General features: G+C 38.2%; 1 protein-coding gene across 1 annotated transcript; it reads right to left on the reverse strand.

Annotated features, from left to right (window-relative positions):
• Positions 1-9,610: 9,610 nt before the first annotated feature.
• Positions 9,611-11,140, reverse strand: MC2R (melanocortin 2 receptor). The gene has a single exon (XM_015855082.3). It carries the CDS (start codon positions 10,993-10,995, stop codon positions 10,036-10,038), a length of 960 nt encoding a protein of 319 aa, XP_015710568.1. The 5' UTR covers positions 10,996-11,140; the 3' UTR covers positions 9,611-10,035.
• Between the last annotated feature and the right edge of the window lie 9,946 nt (positions 11,141-21,086).

Raw genomic sequence — 21,086 nt, forward strand, 5'->3', positions numbered from 1 at the left:
GGCCTCCACACACCTCAATGCACTTCTCACAATTGAATAATAGAGACCTTCCTGCTAGCTGATATTTTTTTCAATAAACTTGGGTAATGTCATATAAAAAGTACTCTTAGGTAGCTAGTCTAAAAGAGTAATACTAAGGCTTCAACTTGCCTCACTAGTGAAAAAGGTGGTGAGTGGGCCATGAGAAAAGGAGTGAGGATTTAGCACAAAAGAGCAGGAATTGAAAATGCACACTGTGTTTTTTTTCAAAAAGTGATTTTTAAAGGGCAGCAAAATGTCCCTAATGCTGAGGGATAAAAGGGATTACAGAAAAGAAAACCTATAATATATTACACAACATCCTTCAAAAGCCAAGCATCTTGAAAGTGACTGTGCATCTCAGGTAATTCATAGATTGCTGAGCTTTAAGCAGAAATGTTAGAATTAATATCATCTATTACTGCTACTGAATTATATGATGTTATAACTTTAATTGTTTGCACTCTATCTCTAGTCTAGTCTCATTTCTTATTAGTTGAGTGTTATAAGGATGCCGTGCCAAGTAATATGTTTACAGTGCAGGGGGTCTTGGAAAAGAAGTGCTTGACATTTTTTTCTTGATTTTACTACTTGTTCTACTGTTGCTAGAAAGCACTACTAACATGATGCACCTGGTTCCTTCACATTTTCTTTCTCTAAGGTGACATTTGCAGGGAACTCCTCTGAATCACAGAATCACCAAGGTTGGAAAGGTTTGCTAGTGCTCTACATCACCCACCCTGTAACTTCCACTGCCATGCTTTGCTGCAGGTTTTTGCATGTTAGAGAGCATGGCTTCTTTCACCTGTACTTCTTTCACTTTCAGAACATTCTAGGCATCACCCCAGAAACTGCAGATGCTAGCAAACCTCAGATTCCTAATTTCTCTTCTACAGTCTCTCCTACTGGCTGTTGTTCTGTTGCATGAACAAAGCTGTGCTTTGGGCACCTGTTATACAGCCTGATGAAGAAAACTAGGTAACTGGTCAGGTGCACAAAACAGCTTTTTTATGACTTTCCAGGACTTATTAAGCAGAACTGAGAAGAAGATATTTACTGAAGAGATTCAACAATGGAGAAAAAAAAAAAGGTAAAAAAAAAAAAAAGCGTCTCAGCTGGAAATTAGTATGAGAAGAATTAAACTGATTTAAAACCAACACTTTATTTTCCACATAGCTTCATCTGTGACACAAAAATACTGATCTGAAAGTACCATTAACAGAACAGATGCACTTCTGAACCTCCAGATGCTATTTCTGACGCTTATTCTAAGGCATTTATTTCATAACATTGCCAGCTGGTAAAGCTTATTCCTTGTGGGTAAGGCTTTGTCATCAAGATAGCCAGGAGGGGCTAGGAGCACAGACTTACTTAAATCAGATCTTTTGCTTCTTCTTCATTTTCTATCTCTTTCAGGAAAACATTTTCCAAACCCTTAAGCTGAGGTACTGTGCTTTTAGAAATCTGACTGCAGGCAATATGAGATCATTCAGTAGTTAAGTTTATCTGACTTTTCTAGGGGAGAAATTCTCCATTACAGGCTAAGTGTAATTCAGAATGACTTTCTTCAAAAGTAACTGTTCAAAATCAGATTGATTGCTGTCATTAGGAGGAAACCTGTTTTGCAGGTGAGCTGGCAAGGGGGGAGATGCAGATATATGGTACTTTCTTCATGCTCTTTTCTGCGTGATTCATGTTCTGCAGTTTGCATAGGCCCAACACATGCTACCAACCTCTGAATTTGCGCAGAGCACATTGTGAAAGCAACTTACTTGTCTCCATCCACTCACTGTGCACACAGGAAAGAAGACAGCCTGGAGAACTGAGTTAACCTACTTTGCTTCTGAGGATCTTGTCAGATTCTATGGTACCCAGAGAAGAACCTAGAGGAATCATTCTTGTAAAATACTGTCATTCTCTTTTGATAAACTGCAAACATAATCACCTGATATTTAAACTACCCCATCCAAAAGTATATGAGGTTGGATTTTAGTCTTACCTAATGAACACGTAGATCAAACTTCCTAGTGAGCCCCTTAGATACTTATACACAAGAAACTCTGTAGAGATTCCCTTGCCTCCACTGCCAACCCTTAAATGAGGTCTGGGAAGAGGTGGATCCTGGCTCCACCCCTTCCATTGCTGGCACCTGAGCTCCCCTGGGTTGGGCCTGCCTTCCCACTAGGTACTCAACCACTGGTTCAAGTCGTGACTTAGCATTTCCACTACACAAATGTAAGAAGACAGAGATTTGAGAAGACTGTTGAATATCAGTACAGGTATTAAATTAGTTAATTTCAGTCATTAAATGAGATTTAATGATCATGACTGTTGCTGGGAGGATAAATATCTGAAGAAATTGTACTGTAATCTGACTCTAATATGATTCATATTATATTAACTGAGACTAGGCTCAGGGCAGACACTTCTAGGCTGATAGTTTAAGGAAGGAACTGAATAATTTTGGTAGATATAGAGAAGAAGACAAAAATTAAATTCATAAGTGAGCCATTAAGCACAAACATAATCCCTGTTTACATTTTAGATTCTTCAGGACCTGTTTTTGAGTTCCTCCTGTGACATACCATATCACTTTAGTTACGAGTAGAGTAGAATAGAATAGAATAGAATCACATCCAACTGCCTGATCACTTCAGGGTTAATTAAATATTAAGAAAATTAAGGGCATTATCCAAGTGCCACTTGAAGATTGACAGGGAAATATTCAAATAGCTAGCTACCAAAGACTTTATGTGCAGAAAAATAATTAACAATTTATTTCATTTGTTTAAGTCTATTATTTTAAAGGATTATTCCTCAATTGCTCTATTCCTTGGGCCTTCTCCCAGACTTCCAACAACCTGTAGTGTCAACATCACTAATAGGAAACACTGCCAATTTCAACCGCTTATTAACCAGTCATCTCTCACTTGCAAGACTTCATTTCTTTCATCTACCTTATCATCCAGGAGCCAACAGCTGCCTTTCATCCAAATTTCCTCCTCTGTCAGGAGTTCTGCTGTGATCTGAGATGAAGCTAGGAGCAGATGAGAGACCAGAGGTCTCCATCAGTTCCTCTTGGCTTGCCCTCTGACATGGACTGCTCCATGCCAGGATGAAGGGCTTTTTTTCTTTCTTCCTTTCTTCCTCATTGCACAAGCTGGCAGTTAAGACAGATTTAGCTGTCAAATCAGATGGTGTGACTACCTGAATTGATTGGCTGTAGTTTCATTTCTCAAGTAAATGAAAATGTAAGGTTGAATCAGTACACAAATGAAGAAGAAGCAGAATCTGTAAATCATCCTTTAAAATTCAAGTGAAAACTCAAATGAATATTTAGCATGGTGGGTTATATGAATTAATTCTGAAAATGAGCAGCTGCAGCAGTGTCTGAAACTGGGAAACTAGTTTGGAATACATCTACACAAGACTTTAATTGCCACAAAAAACTGGTAGCAAGTTGTTTGAAATGGGAAATTAAGGAGAATAACCTTTGTGAGAGGATTTCAGAGGGGTTGAGGAGATACTTCTTGTTGTCTTTAGAAACTTTATTGAACTACTTGGTGTAACCTTGACGTGGCATCAGTGCTCCCTGTGGAGCTGAATGCTCTCATGCCCTGTGCAGAGGCTCCTTTGTGGGACTGGCTTGTGCGTGGTGCATCTTTCCAAACTAAGTGTGGTATTAAAAGTGGATGAGGTTTGGGCAGGCAAGATTTGTAAATGCATATTAGTTATGCATTTACATACCTTATTGTAACTAAGAACTTAAACTCAGGGCCCTGTGGGGGCTGGAGGCTCCCCTGGGAAAACATTGGAAGCCTGCCCTGGTCTCTTAAACCCACCAGGAGCAGGGTGGCCAGGAGCAATAAGCAAACCCAGCCCCATGCACTGGAGTTAATTTCCTGTGGACCAAGCTGGATCATGCAAAGCTGGGGCAAGGGCTGACAGCCTTGGGCTAATGTGGAGTCCTGGGCCTGAGTGGCTGGGAAAGAGTTCTGGGAAAGTTCTGGAAACTTTTCTGTACACTAGTATTGATAAAAGGCTTGTTTGCTTATCTACATAGATCTTGCATCTGACACTGCAGCCAGATTGTCACAAGTATCCAACTTGGTTATGCTCTCCATCTGCTTCATCCTCAATCAGGGTGTTAGAGGATGTAAAATTGCTGTAATGTTGCATTCTCCCATTAGCAGATGGTTTCTGAGAAGCTCTTTGTTTATTGAGATAGTGTGTACAAAGTCCAGGCAAAACATTTGATGGGCTGAAGTTGTAAAAAATGATAGTGTGAAAGTACTGCTAAAACAATGATAGCTGGTATGACAAACCTGTCTTCTGGTCTTAATATATATATAACTATAAAGGAAAGAAGAATTTTAATTACTCGCTCAGCATTTGTTCCTCTGCTGGTTTTAGCTGCAATTACTTAAAAGCTAATGGTCACTCATTATACTATGTGAATGTTGAAAAATATAATTTTTGTGTTATAGCAGTAATTTGAGAAGGTTTGCTGGCATAAGAAAACTGCTTTCAAGTGGATATGAAAAGTTTTCTTAAATAGTCCTCCTCATTTCTCCAGAATTATGCTGTAAGCCATTCTCTTTGAATCAGAAGCTCACAATAGCATTGCAACTCCTGTAAAAGTGACACTTCAAATGAAGGTTGAAGCCTGAAGCTTCAAAGCACTATCAAAGCACTGTTAAATGGTGAACATGGAACATCATCATAGATGGCTATCTGCTGTAATTACTTGGAGTAAATAAAGAAAGGGTGCTGTTCCTTTTAGGGGAATAGATAGTTTGAATAACTGTATCATTTGAAGAGTTTAGTCAAAATCTAACTCAAAAAGGCTTTTTAAAAAAGCACTAGTTTGAAATGTAGATATGTAGTACTGAAAAAGTCATTTCCAAGCCTCCGAGACTAAACTAAAACAAAGTTAATAAGTTTATTAAAGTAACTTCAATTTAGTACAGTTACAAGCAGTATTAGGTCTCAAAATAAATACTTTAGGATCCCTTTTATCTTTTTCTTCCTGCCTGTAGTTTCAGCTGACTGCATGTAAATTATCTTGCTTGGGATTTCAGAAAAGACAAATATGTGGGTCATAACTCTTATTATAAGCAAAAATTATAAATATAAATAAATAAATATGCATATAATATATATATATATATATATAATATAGAATCATAGAATCACCAAGGTTGGAAAAGACCTAAAAGATCATCCAGTCCAACCGTTCACCTATTACTAATAGCTCCCAAATATATAATGAAGAAATACCTTCTAGTGGTGCTGCACTTGAAGGCAAACTTCCTTTTCATGTACTTAAATATTTTTGGAAAACTGCAATTTTGTCCAGCTAATAGGAGATCAAATCATTTTGCTGGAAGTCTTGTGCAGGGTCATAAGGAAGCAGGAATTTTCTTGCAGTTGTTAAACTATGTCTTGCTCTTCTGTGAACAAAATACAACTGCTGTGCAAGTCCGTCCCTCGCTGGCACACTGACTGCTTCAGTGGAATTAATTCCCCTGGGTGCCTTTATCTGATTTGTTCACTTTGTTTCTGAACATAAAGTTCAGTTCAAAAACAGAAGCAGAGGAGGAGCTTTTCTTCTTTGGTTTTTGCAGTTAGTGACTAGGGAAAATTTTGTAGCCACAGGCATGAGAAGTTCTCTGGGCTATTCCAAATGAAACACTGATTGCAATGTCACCTGTGATTTTGAAAGGACTAGATCTTCCAGGCACTGTTTTTGTTCCATCCAGGCTTATTGGATTCCAGTGGGATCCAAGACGTACTTATTTCTCCCAAAGTTAAAATACAATTCTGACACCCAAACACTTGTAATTTAATGCTGGGCAGATGAAGGAAGTTCATATAACTAGAGTGACTTCATTACAAGACAATGAAGGCTTCACAAATCATGTCTTTAAGAATCTGTTTGAAGAGCAACAGTAGGAAGGATATGGATATATTAATATGTGTAACTTCAAAAATGACTTGCTCCACTGATAAAATGCAGGCCAAATTTATATCCAATTAAGAAAAGACATATGGAGATGTAGCTCTATGCTGACATGCAGTGAAATGCTGACACACTTAAAAAAGGAAAATCTACCTAAGAATGTTTTAAATTCAAGAATCTTTTATGCTTTTTCTGATTCTGCCTCCCCAGAAATAAAATCTTTACAGAATGTTCCATATCAATGGAATTAGAGCAAACTGAAAAAGAAATACTTGCAAGTGTCTTCTGAACTTTATATAACTTTTGGATGTTGATTTTTTATTATTATTTTTTAAATTTTATACTATTTTATGCAAATTTAGGCTCAGCTTGAGATTCTTCTGCAGATTTCAGCTGTATGGAAAATGCACAGGATCTCCATTTCTTATAAATGTATATGGAAAGTTCTGTATTCTGGGATGTTTTGGTATCCCAGGCTGCCCAGAGATGTTGTGGATGCCTCATCCCTGGAGGTGTTCAAGGCCAGGTTGGATGGGGCCCTGGGCAACCTGATCTAGTAAACATGGAAGTTTGGTGGCCCTGTCAGGCAGGGTGGTTGGAGCTTCATGATCCTTGAGGTCCCTTCCAACCCGGGTCATTCTGTGATTCTGTGATTCTGTGTTGAGGAACTGAGGAGGAAGAGTAGTTTTCCTACAGTTTACAAGCCTGTTCTCTCTGTGCTTTGTCTTAGATGCCTGTATGTAATGGCTTTCTCTTCATTTTTCTAGTTATCTGGGTATACTGGTCTACTAGTAACAGCCATTCTGTTTCTACAGTCAGTTTGAAGACAGAACTGCCAACCATAAGATTGAGCTCACATTATACCAGGTAGGCTACAAAGAATAGGCAGTTAGTTCCTGGTCACAGTATGTGGAACCATTCCTAACAATATTTGGATCTTAGAGCAATCTGAGATCCAATTCAGTATCTGCTGAAATACTTCCAGGTCAAAGTGAGCTATGTGTGATAAAACCTTCCAAATATTTGCTGTGTAAGTGCTGACTCCTTATTTTAACAAGATGGATAGAAAAAAAATCATACTAGGCAGTAATCTACATGCAGGTGTCCTAGTAGGTAACAATCTATTTTTCTTTCTAGCACTGGTGTTTCTGAAATTCAAGGCTATAACTACTCTGTCTTTTAGATTAAGAGAATCTGTGTGAGTGAGAAAGGACAGTGAAAGACATTTTTCTGGCAGGACATGTTGAGAGCTCCTCTACTTTCCAACCCAAGGCAGCTGCTCTGTATTCTGCACATTAAGAGTTGCTTCAGGATTGCAGATGGGGCTGTGGAGGGTGGAGGGAGAGCTTGGCAAGGGGCAGATAGCTGCTGGGTTACTTGAGGCCAGTTTGTTCAGCCCTTGATGTACAGCTTTTATCATCTTAAGTCTTTTCTTAAATGTTAGGATCTTGTATCAAGAAGCAAGCATTTTGTGTCCGACATAGACTGCATGAGGGCTGCAGGAAAGGTCTTTGTACCACAGTTGCTGCTGCCTGCTATGCCTTGGGATGGGGAGAGACAGGGTGACTGGGAATCTGTAAGGCAGGCTGGATTGAGGTTGGGCATGGCCCCTTGTTCAAATTCCTTGCTTCTGGCCTTTCTCACAACCATACAGGATCAGGCAGGGAATAGAAAACCAGGTCTTTCTTGCAAAGCAAAGTGCCAGTAGCATGGGAATGAAAGCTAGACAGAAATGGCTCTGGCTCCTGAGGTCCATGAGCTACATTTTACCCTTCTCTCTACTCTGTGCCCAGGGATGCTGCAAGAAAGGATGATGCTAGCTGGATCCTGAAACTTGTGTAGGTGAGGGTCCAAGTTATCCTCTTTCTTCCAGGCCAAGCCACCCTATCCTCATTCTGGTGTGATAGAAGAAACCAGTAGGCTAAAACTGTAAGCCTGTCCTCCCCAATCCATATTCTCACATTTGCCTTATTCCTAACTACCACAGTCTCCACAAAATGAGTGTTCCTTCTTGAAGGACTTCATACAGGTTTTCAATAACATATTTTACAGTTGGATTTTGGTATGAGTCAGTCTGGAATGTTCCCTCCTCTTTGCAGTGATAAATGTATACTGTTTTCTTTAATGATTACTTCTCCATGTTTGGAAGTTAATGTATATATTTATTGCACATCTTTTACTAAAATTTATATTTGGAGAGCACAGACTGAACATGCAGGCTTTGTGTATATACAGTTAGAGTGTACCTAGGAAATGCAGTGACTTACTTCTAATATTATGGAGGGTACTTAGCTCTCTTATCTATTTCTTTTGTAGGGAAGAGGGTAGAAAATAAAGTTTTGAAGGAACTGCATTTGATAGATATTTCACGTGTTACAGACTTAATATAATGTCTGTCTATATCATGATTTTCTTTTCAAAACTTTTTATCATTTTGACATTCACCAACTCATTTTTTTTTCTCATTTATTTTCTTTAGTTCTATAGAGACTTTCAGATTTATTGCTTCCTCTCTTACATCTTTATCTATCTGTAACCCTAAGTTCCTCTGAATACTTATACTTTTGTCCATATCCCATGTATTTACAAATATGTGTTTTTCTTATTGTGTCAAAAGATCTCTATTTGTGCAGGAATAAATTTTCTCTTTTCCTCTCCTTCTTGTTCTAGCCATGCCTTGGCTCCCCCAGTTTCATGTCTGTCTTTTGTCTCTGGCATAGCTGAATAACTCTGTGGAATTACTGTGAGGTTAATTCACCATATGCTCAGGACTGCTTCAGGATATTTTGAGGTGAAAACTATTCTGCCTTACAGTTTTCTAAGTGTTGCATTATTTTGACAGGGATAATTCAAAATCTTCTCACCAGGATTTTGTAAATTGCAATCTGTTTTGTAGCATCTTTCCAAACTGGCTATCTGATCCCTTATCCAGGTGACCAAGTTTCTTGGAGATCTTTCAGTTTTCTGTCTGGTATTTTATTGTGTTAATTCCTTGTTGTGTCACATTTAGAAAACTGAGGCTATATCAAAATTCTTTTATTTTCTCTGAAGCCTATTCTTTCATTAAAATAAACTGGCCTATGGAATTTTAATGAATAGCTGGCAAAGCCAGCAGTTCCTGTTGCTCATCCAGACCTGGCTTTGGGGTTTTAAAATTAAAAGCCTATAATCTGTGCTGTCACAACACATCTACATTGGGAAAAAACTCTTCAGTCACTGAAAATAGCTTTTTAAACCAAAATAATTTTGCTTGGACTCCTGCTGAAGAGGAGCTCTGCAGAGAGGGTCCTGTGTGTCTTGCGGGATGACAAGTTGGCCATGAGCCAGCATTGTGCCCTCAAGGCCAAAAAGGCCATTGGCATTCTGGTGTGCATTAAAAAGAGCACCTACCTGTGCGACCTGGTGTAGGGAACCTGCTTTGGCAGGGGGTTGGACTCAATGATCTCAGGAGGTCCCTTCCAACTCCTACGATTTTGTGATTCCAAAAGTTATTTTTGACACTTGAAAATTACTAATGCCATGATTAAAAGGAGACCCAATGTTGAAGAACAAAGTAATGAGTGAGAGTTGCCAGCGAAGTACAAACACGTGTTCATATTTTCTGCTTTATCACAGATTTTTATATAAATGTGAAGTTTTAAAATAATTATTCATTTACTTGTGATTCAAACTACAGAATTTTAAAGTAGTATACATTTTAAATTGAAATTACTGATACAAAATGAATTGCCATTAACTCATCTCTGGGGGAATGCAAGGCTTGATACAGAAGATATACATTTAAGCTTCTCTGAAATGATAAAAGATAGTTGATGCAGTTATTTTTAGACTGTTGCATGAAAATTATCAGCAGAATTCACTTAATCAGTAGTATTTCTGGATGTTTGGTTGGCAAAAACTTGTCTGGATACTTTGCTCATATGTATTCTTTTACAGTCCTCTAAAAATCATTAGCAGCGTCCCGCAGGTGTAGTATTATTTTGGGTCAGTATTTTTAACTCTGCAAGCTGATGTTGCATGGGTGTGCTTCTATAATGTTCACCCTCATTTAGTTTCTACCACGTCCAGTTATACCTGGCACAGCAGAACATCTTCTTAAATGTACTCCGTAATTCTGGGCTTCGGAATGCAAAAATCATAGGATCAATGATTGCATTGCACATTATGAGGGTCCCATTCACATGGAAAATAGACATGTAGCAGGCACAATAAGGGTTGTGTGGGCAAAACCTTGCTAAAAGGATGTGAAGAACAAAGGGGGCCCAACAGCAAAGGAAGACTCCAAGGAAAATAGTCAGTGTAATGGCTCCTTTCATGTTAGTTCTCTGATGGACTGCACTGGTGGGCAGTGAGGCAATCTTTTTAGCGTGAGATCGAGCTAGGAGGAACATATGGATATAGAGGCACAGTATAAAAAACATCATTAAAGGGAAGAGGATGGTGAAGGGAATAACTGTAGCTACTTCATGGGAGAAGAGGGCAATGGCAATGCTACTGCCAGCACAGAATGTCCAAATGATTGCTAAGATGACCACAGCCCTTTGTAGTGTCATTATATTATGGTACCGCAAAGCATAGAAGATAGTGATGTATCTGTCTGCTGCAATAGCTAGCAAGCTGAAAATGGACCCCAGCAAAGACAGAATGAACATGGAATCCATAGCATCATCCAGCTTTTTCTCAAAGTCCCCACGACGTGTCAGGTACCCCATTTTACACAAGATAATAAAGATGTTCTCCAGAGTTTTGTACAAGCTGCCTAACATGTCTGAAATGGCTAAGCTACAAATGAAGAAGTACATTGGCAAGTGCAAATTCTTATTTCTGATGACAGCAACAAGGACAAGTAGATTTTCCACTATGCCAGCAGCAGCAACAGTGAAAAAAACTTCCTCTGGCACCACGACTTGGTTGCAGTCAGTGATATTTAAGGTAAAATCAGTTATATTTTCCAGAGATGAAATGCTTGTCTGCCCTGCATGTTTGATTAAGTTGGAAGGTGTCTCTGTGCTCATTTCTTCTGCTCTTGGAAAACCTCTGTATTGCTGTTTCTCAGGCTTGGATTTACTCTGAAGCTGACCTGTCAGTCAGACCATCCTTTTGCTGAAGGCTTTCTCCTTTATCCGGAACAATTTGAAGTCTTAACTGAATTGTTTTGAATTTCTCCTGCAATAGAACATATAGAAACATAAATATCAAGAAGAAAAATGTCACATGCCAAAAAACCCCAAACATGTGAAATATCACCTTTTGCAATTGAAAGAATATACATTATTGGAGTGAAGCTAAGCTGCTTTGGATAAAATAAGAGCTGCTCTGAGCTCCACAGTGCCTTAGAGGAAAATAAGGTGTAAATTCTCTGTTAGCTTCAAGGAAGTTTAAAAGAGAAACACATAGTTTTCTTTACCAGCGAACATCCCATGTTAACTGAAACTGATTTCACAGACTTCAAGAATTTGGCAGTCTCTACTGGCCCAGCTGTTTGCTTTGAGAAAGTCTGGCATTTCTCAGAGGATTTATAGCATTATTAGACATGTAAGAGACCAATGCCAAGATAAGCTGTTGTCCAGAATAGTAGCATATTTACCACCACACTGTTGATGCTGAAATAAAAAAATGCTCTTAATTTAAATGTGAACGTTGTAAATATTGATTTTTTCAGAGGTATGTTACACACTAGTACCAAACTGCCTTTTCAGGCAAATTAAAACATTCCTTTGATTTGAACATATTTTTTAATATCAAAAGCAAAATCTTTCTTTGGCTGTATTCTACAACCATCTAAAAGTTGAAATATTTTTATTTTTCTCCATTGAAATGACTTTTTTTCTTTCTCTGTAATTATCCTGATCTAAATTACTTGAAAGCCTACAAGAATCTTTCCAAAGGATAGGCTTTTTAAGCTATTCATTAAGGTGTAAATGCATGTGATATTAATTTGGCTCAGATATTAACCATGGAGAATAAGGCACACTTTTTCTTGTAATTTTAATAGCTCTATTTGCAAAGTACAGATGCAGTTGCTATTTGGAATGTTCCCTATTTTAAGAACTAAAATATTATCCTGTTTTTAAGTTCAAAATAGCCTTTAGTTCTTTGGCTCTTTCATATCAATATGAGTTTAAATGCATTTGGGCATTTGTTCCTAGTCAGGTTTGCTAAATGCCATGATGCCCTTTAATACTGTTTCAAAGGAAGAATTCAGAAGTTTTAATTACTTTTTATACAAGTCCTCCTTAAGTGTTGGTGGCTGTCTGTAAATGGCATAGCTGAAGCTCTGCTTGAATGTGATCATCTCTGATGCATCGTGAGCTTTCAGCTAAAGTGTGTTTGGCCATATACCAAGAGATAACAGGTTTCTGATCTGGGTTTGCTGTTATCATCTGCTGGGATTGCCAGTAAAGTGCTACTCGTAGTGAAATGTGCTAAAAACTGGACCACCAGAGAACATCAACTCAACTGAAAGAAGCTATCAGCTCCCTTAAAAGAAAGCATTCAAGAAAGCTCCCATACTTATCTAGGAAAAAAAATGACAACCGGCCACCACAACAAAAGGCCCTGTAATGGAATGAAAGAACTGAATTTCACTGCAGCACATCTGGACAATTAGCTCAACATCTGTCAGCATGTGCAAGGCATACTGCTGAACTTACTCCCTTCATAAATACGATGGCTTCTTCACTGAAAAAAGCATTATGAATGGCACGACATATTACACTTACTGCTTTTACAGAGTATAAATGTTCTTAAATTTACAATAACTCTGTGTTGAGTACAGCAGTTGATTAGGGCTGAGATCTTGTAAAGGACTGTTAGCAGTTATAGAAACAAATGACTATATTATATCACTTAATGTTGTTTTCAGACAATCAACAGCCAAAGAGACATCCTTATTTCAGAGATCCTCATTTCAGTATGCATATGTGACTACTGCAGACTATATTACTAGGATTCCGCAAAGGATGTTCCTAATTATCCCTGTTCTGATGCTTCAGTGCTGTGCAGTCACACCATTTCTGTCTGAGACTTCCCAGACAGGAGTTTCTATGTACATACCCTGTTGTACACAGGTTGTAAATCCAGTGTTTGACCTACACAGTGCATATTTTGTTCATATCTCTGCTGCAATCCCATGTTTACAGGATTCTTTTGCAGCTACAGAATGACCAGAGAGCATGCATGAAGTAGTTCAGTGCTTATGAGCAGTATGGGACAGACAGGCTACACATACAGCGTAAAGTTCTTGTGGACGTGACTAGTAACCTCAGTGTATCCCTAAAGTTAACAGTTTCCATAGAAGGAAGACACGAGAATACATTGGTACTGGGAGTCAGTCATATTTCCAGTGGCTACATACTGAAATTAGAGCCAAGGTCATTTTGCACAAAATAGACAGCCTTGATGCAACACACTTCCTCTCCACTGTCAATACCGCCTCCATTTGATTCTTCATTATCGTTCAGATAAAGGGTCAACATCAGTCACCAGCACCAGTCTCCGATTGATCTCAAATTTACCTTTTGCAGGTGTCTGCAAAAACCAGCCTTTAACAACTAGTGCTCATGCATCAGGATTGTTTAAAATAGGACACAGCAACTTAGGAATAAAACAGTGCTTTATGCTACAATCTTTTTTTCCCCTCATCATTGGCTGAACCGCTTGGATTTTTCCTTTCTTGAGGCTATGCGCAATGCAATAAAGCATTTGCCTGTAGCAGGAAGCACTGAAGAGATATAAGCAATGAATAACAACGACAACAAAATAATAAAAAGCCACCAAAAAAAAACTTTTAAGTTTGAAACGCATTATCAAATGTAATGATAAGTATCAGAAATCCATCAAAAAAACTTGGGCTTTTCCTTCACATGTTTAAATGAGGTCCTGGAGGGAGAAGTCAACAGCTTAGTCATTTTGGATATGCTGAAACATTATTTATATAAAAAGAGGCAGTCTTCTGGCATAGTGGGAAACGAGCTGGCAACAATAGTGAAGTTGCTAAAATGCATACATCTGTAATATTATCGGCAATTTCCATTCAGTCTGTAGTTTTTTTTTTATTTTTTTTTTTTTAAGCAAGACAAAGCAGGGAGGACAGCAAGCCAGGACTGGGAAGTATACAGACAATGGTGTAGAAAAATAGGAAACAGATGTAATTTGTATTACCTGTCAATTATGTTCATTCACAGTGATTATGGTTTGTTTCTTTACAATGCTCTGACACTGGCGAATTATATTGGCACCATGCATATTGCACAGCTAGGATGCAACACCAGTATTTCAGCCTGCAACCATGCTGAGAAAGTCCCAGTGGATGCTGAGGGGTCTCAGCACTGAGCAGGATTCGCCTTGGACAAAATGTGTAATTCTTTCCTGCATGCCCAGTGCATACTGATAACAAAAAATCAACTTTCTATATGTTAGCAGTGCAGTGACTTAGTACCTGGAAGGTCAGGGAGTAGTAAGGTCTGCACTTGACATATATTTTTAATTGGATAAGCAGTTATTAATTAAATAAACAAAACACTTCCTTCTGTTTCCAAATGTTAAATAAATTGGCCTGGTTAGCAGTAATAGCAAGAAGGTACTCCTTGTGCACCTTGGTCAGAGTAGAACATCAATCCCTCATGGACGTAGTTGGATCATCATGTGACTGAATATGCTGTCTGATGCAGCTATCAGCCTTTTTCTAAAAATGAAAACACAGGTCACGTGTATGTCCATGGATGAGCACTACATACATTCTCAGCAACTCCCATTCAAGTCATCATGAATTTGTATTCAAATGCAGTTGAGAAAAAATGATTTTTTTTTTTCCTTTTTTCCCCTGCTTTTCCAGATGTACAAGGTATTTAAGAAGAAAACGTGCCCCTTAAAAACATTGATGCGGAGACTTAGTTTATAAAATTGTAAAACAATTCCAGGTGGGCTTAGCTTAAGCAAGAAGAGAAAAAGAGCACAAATCTGTCTTTAGTTTTAACTATATAGTTACTAAATTGTAAGTCACCACACCAGATGAATTTACACAGTATAGCTGTTTATAGTAATTCCTCTGAGTGCCTGGTCTTGGAGATGTGATGCCTTGGCAAAAAGCCACCTATCTCTCCTAGATGTGACGCTAACAAAGAAGCTTTGTAGGTGGGTGCATAGTTTTGCTATTAATAATAGATGGATATTACAATTTTCTATGTAGAGGAGAGCTGCCTAGAGCTCTTCAGAGTGGTTATGGTCCCACAGCAAGCCCTGAGCCACTGTAGCAGCTTGCTGTGCTGACTGGCCAAGTTCCACCTCTCCCTTCCAACCTATGCTTCTCCTTCCTCCCACCTCCTCAGAGATTGAAGAAAGCCCTTTTTCCTCTTAAGTAACAATAATATGCACTTGATTCTTATATGAGCGTATTACCGTGTCTGGCAGGCAGTGCAATATGAGCACAGCACTCAGCAAGTTTATGCAGGGTGATCTAACACACTGTGAACTCTTCAGTGCAATAACAAGTACCATAGTGTTGTTTCCACTCAGCTCAGGCATCCCTAAGAGCATAGCAGGCTCTGTACAAACCACAGCATGAATAATTCCTTAGTTTTGAAGCTTGGATGCCAGGGTTCCTTCTCTGCTGGAGCTTGATAAGCCAGAGCCTTCCTCTCAGGAAACTATTAACTGCCCTAAGGGTCCTTCCTTTGGGAATTCTATGGAAAGTCTTGGTATTTCCCATCAGTAACTGAAGGGATAGGAAAACGTGCATTTGATAACTTTATTTTACAGCAAGCTAAAAAAATTCTGATCCTTAAGAGACATATTTTACGTTATTAACTTAATTTAGCAAACACTGCATAAAACAGCAGTTATAGCTGTGAAAGAGTCATATCCTGCTCTGAATGTGAGCAGTCTCAGTTGCTTACACTCTGATGAAAGTCTTGAAGATAAATGAGTTTCCTCTGCTTACTGCTGCAGGCATGAACCAAAACAAAGCGCTGGGTATTTAGAAAACAGTAAGACAGATGGACTGTGTGTTTATTGTTTCATTTTTCAGCTGCTGAAATCTCAGTTTTCTCAAAGTAAATGTCTCATATGAAAAGATAATTTACACAGAACTCATTCATTGAAATATTGATATAAGCACAATCCTTCTTCTTCTCAGGTTTCCATTATTCTTTAAAATCACATTTCAGATAAAACAAACAAAGGCATGATAAAACAATGGTGAAAAATTAGGATAAGATAACACCTGCTGTTTTATCTCAACAGTTAAAGTTTTATAAACTGAATTAGTAACCAATCTATTAGTTGTTTATTCTTTTGCTTTGATCTCCCTCTAGTGTTCAACAAAACCAAGTTAGCCAGATACTAATGACTGATTACAACTCTTCCAACTTCTCACATGTGCCCAGGATGCTATATAACAAGATATTGCCTAATTGCAATTTCATGACTAGCATCAGTCCTAAATAAATGTTTGCTGTATAAAGATGTTTGCTGCTCTAAGTCTTGGAGATTTACTGCATCAGAATAAGGAATACGTCCCATACAATTTTTATGTCCAATACTTTCACAGAAGTTTTATACTGCTAGACACAAAATGCATCAGTGATAAAATAAAAGGAAAGTGTACATACATACAGAAAAAATATAACTGAACCTAAAACCACACGTACACCAAAGGGACTAATTACTAGTCAGATATACATGTATACATTGAACAGAATTCTATACATATTTCCCTGACTTTAGATATGGTATAGAAGAATTTTCATACTGGATCAGAAACTGGACAGTCTGAAGGTTTTATAAAGTATAGAGATGAAAATGTAGAAGACATGGTTATTTCTTACTGCCACATCATTTCCCCATAAAATCAGCTTCAAGAGAACATGCTAGATATTTGTTTTAGGAATAAGGAGAAATATCACTTCAAGAAACCTGCATATTCTCATTCATATTTAAGCTTAAGTATATATAGCATGCCATGATTTAGTTTCCAACAACAAAACAAAACATTCAGGCTACACAGAAACTGTATTAGCCAGGGCTACTTATCTCCATACAATGCTAATACAGCTTCAGTTCAAAAGGCACTTCAAACATGAAAGCCAGAAAAGTGAAAACAATGAAGAAAAGATGGACTCAGTTCTCAATATGATATTGCCAAGATTTTAAACAGAGAGGAAAAAGATTTGCGTGTTTCCCACCACTGAAGACAACACGATATGCCCTTGGGATGGGAACACTAGTCATTTAAGATGTAGCTGTAAGAGAAAGAAGTTAAATTCAGTGAAATTTTCCCCCCACCTTTGCAGCTGGCAGTAGACATGATCATGACAGTTTCTCTTTTTTTTGGAAAGGCATGGAGGCTCAAACTCCATCATGCTGCTGTTCCCTTTTTAAACGTGTGATACAGCAAGAAAAGTGACAAGTCTGTTGTCATTTGTAGCAAAATAACCTACCTAAGGAAAGACACCCTGATACTCCTGACGCAACTAATTGCTTTGGAGGCAAAGTACTTGAGCCCTGGAGTTTAAATCCTTCACTTCAGTACATGAGTCTTGAACTACTGGACTGACTTGGTAACAAAACACAATGACAAACACCAAGTGACTTTTTTTCTTTGGAAACATTGGTTAGTGTGCTTCAGACATCAGACTGCTTACAGTACACTGTTCTTTCATACTTATCTCCAGCACATTTTAAAGCATATCTATAATTCTAACTATCTACAAGGAATGAAAAGTAGGGAATTAGAATTCTGGACAAATAGTTCTGTGGGATCATTGTAAGAATCAATCAAGAGGCCTTCAAATGACATTTCTGAGGCCACTGCTCGGTTCTTACTCTTTCCAGTAAATCATCAACGTTGCCAGTAATAGTGCCATCACAGAGACATTATCAACAAACACCAGGGAAATCTGTACAGAGAAACATTAACAGTTTCTAGAAAGAGATCTGTGCTTCTGCTCAAAGAACTGCTCTCTTCAGTGGTTTGTTTTTTGAAGAGCCATCCGTCTTTTTCTCCAGCTGTGAATGCTCCAGTAGATACAAATATAGCAGTAGTTAAAATAGGTGAAGCTACTAGGATTTTTTTTTCTAATTTTAAAATACAGAAACCAAGGATGAAGATCTAGTGTGCTTAAACAGCTGTGAATGCACTATATCTTGTAAACTCATATGTGTCTTACTGAAAGAAAATATACAGAAGAGATAAGCTTATTTCCTGGGAGCTAATTAAAAATACCAGTGCGCTATGTATCTTGCCGCTGAGGTAACACTTACATTTGAAAGTGTAATTAGTGAAAAGAGTGATTAGAAATTAATTCAATAGATGCATACTTTCCCTGGATGAGGGCAGGGTGAAGACTACACCTCTTGGGGATGCTGCTTTTCAAAACCGTCTTCATGTCCAAAGATCTAGGAGGAAGAAGTAATGGATAGGAAAACAAATATGAGAAGAATCAATCCAAAATTCTGCAAACCCATAGCAATGCGATTGCTTTGGAGCAGAGGCCACGTAAAACTTCAGTCTGACTACATGCTGGCATCCAGTGCTGATGCAGTTCCTCTTACAGGTAGAAGTTCTCAAAGCCTCTTTGAAAATGGAGTGCTGTCATCTGAACTCACTTCTGGAAAGGCGTGGGAAGTGTAGGAATATGTCCCATATAAGTCATTCTTGCATACCTTTTTTCTGCATTAGAATCTGGAGCACCATGGAAATGGTGCTGTGGTAGAACAAACAGTGCTGTTTCTGTACAGAACTGCACACATATGCGTGTAGCATTGCTCTATTTATGATCTGAAAAAACCTAACAATAGTAGAAGAGTTAATGTTGCTCAAGTATATGCAATAATGTGTATTAAATGTATATATTTACTCTGCCTAGATGTTCCTTGTAGTCAGCTCCTTCAAGGACAGATATATCTATACTCTGTCTTGGCTGTATGCTGCAGAATGACATGGGGTTAAATATTGAAGAACTTCAGTAGTTAAGAGTGCCCCAAACCACACATTCTTATGTCAGCTATGCTGCTGAAAATCTTCAACAATATCAGGTAGATGGACGGAGTTGTTTAATATTTACATTAGAGTAAGTGAAAACAGAATTCAGGCTTCCTGCCACAGAGGGAATGTAATAAAGAGAACTGTCAGGAACTGCACTCCTTGCACAGATCCAGAAGCCTCACTGATGACCATTTAGAAAGAGATGTGTGACTGCTGGCTGACAAAGTGATAAAACTGAGTTGGAGCAGTGGAAGCAGTATCCAGAAGAAGCATTTCAATTGAAGCTCTCCTAATATGTATTTCAGGTCCTGAAGAGGAAACTGTACTCAAGCTTCTTAAAAGAGGTAAAAAAAAAAATTCTGCTGAAATTTTGTGTTACAGAATGACTATAAAGATTTTAAGGATCATTAGAAATTTGGAACTTCATTATACAAATAATGCTACGTCTTTCACTACTTCCTCCAAGCAGGCTTTGAGTTCTAGATAGGTTTAGTAAACTGCCACTTACCTTCTGGTGCAACAATATGTGAGCCAGTGTGCTAGTAATGCTGGAAGCAAGATTGCTTATAAAGGAAATGAAGCCAACACAGTCTTTACGTAAAGGAAAGATTAGAACATCTAAATCAAAGATAAAGACAGTTGTCTCATTGGCATAACCTTGAATTAGGGTCATTTTAAAATAAATCATCCACTTTTTCTGAGAACACTTATGAGGAAAACAAAGAAAAGATGCACAAGTCAAAAGGAAAACATTCCACATTTCAGTGGATTAACTTTTCCCCTCCTCCTGATATTTATAAGCTCCCCTACTAATATTTGAGTTTATCCACAAAAAGCCCATGTCCTGTATTATAAATTGTGTCTAAACACTCTGGTAATTGAGATGTCACAGGATGTTTACTGTCCATCAGGAAGATTGTCACTGTCTTTGTTTTTCAGTCTAAGATCTCTACCAAAGACACAACTGGTAGCAGAGCTGACAAGATCATGAGAGAAAAACCTCAAAAGCACCAATGCCCAGCTGTACTAATTTGGACAAAAATAAGATATCATTGTAGAGAACTGTAATTTGGGTCCCAAAGAAAGAAGTCTATAGAGATTTAACAGTATTTCACAGGGAGTCGGCAGTCCTGTTACTGAAACAAACGGGGAAGGAATAACTTAAGGAAAAAACAAAACAAAACAGGACAGTGACTTAAAGACAGACTTCCCATTTGGATTCATTAAATACAGATTAGAAGAAAGTGATGTCCAAACACAGAATCATATTCTCAAAGGTATAAACTGAGAAAATTTGATTGCTGCCATGGAACCAAACAAAAGCTCAAGCCTACTACAGAAAGAGTGAATTGGGAGCTGAACAGAAAATTCTGTTCATCTCTGTGCAGGACTGCTGGAAACTCAAACTACCTGTAATTAGCAGTCTGACAGCTCCAGTGTGAGATGAGCAAATCCCCAGCCCTTACTAATTGGAGGTGAAAACATTTAGCAACACTGAAAACACTCAGGAGCAGGGAACTTAAGAAAGAAAAAAAAGCAAACAATGTATATTAATCATATTCTGATATCTTCCTGATTTCCAAAGAGGAAAAAAAGCTTTGCTCTCCTTCTCCAACCTCCAATACAAGGCAATTTTCATCTTTGTTTTCAAAATTCCTTTTCTTTTGTCCAATTGGACCAAATGTGTGCAATTACGAAGCACAAAAATAACTATTAGTGAAAGCATGTGTGGCTTAGAAGAATAGGACACAGCAAAAGTGTTTTAACAGGAGAGCTGAACATTTCTTGCTGTATCTTTTCCCCAGCTTGCTCATCATTTGAATAGCCTCTTTTAAGTATACCTTTGCTGCTTGCATTTAAGGGCCAGCTTCAAGGGCACTCATTCTATGTTGTGTCAGGTGGCCCTAACCTCTTAACAGACCAGGGTTCTCTGTACTGCTTTGGATCTGAAGATGCTCATTAGTGCCTTGGAAGATTTGTGAAAAGTCCTCATCTCTTCTTGTGCTGCAAGTTTCTTTTCTAGAAGTTCAACACACAATCTAACAGTGTACTGCATACACAGAAAAGTCAATACCGTAAAGTGTAGTGGATCAAGTCTGCTTTGAAAGTAAAGTCAGGATT

Source organism: Coturnix japonica, chromosome 2 (genome assembly GCF_054131305.1).
Source record: "Coturnix japonica strain WE chromosome 2, WE-NBRP24, whole genome shotgun sequence".
Classification (NCBI taxonomy): Eukaryota; Metazoa; Chordata; class Aves; order Galliformes; family Phasianidae; genus Coturnix; species Coturnix japonica.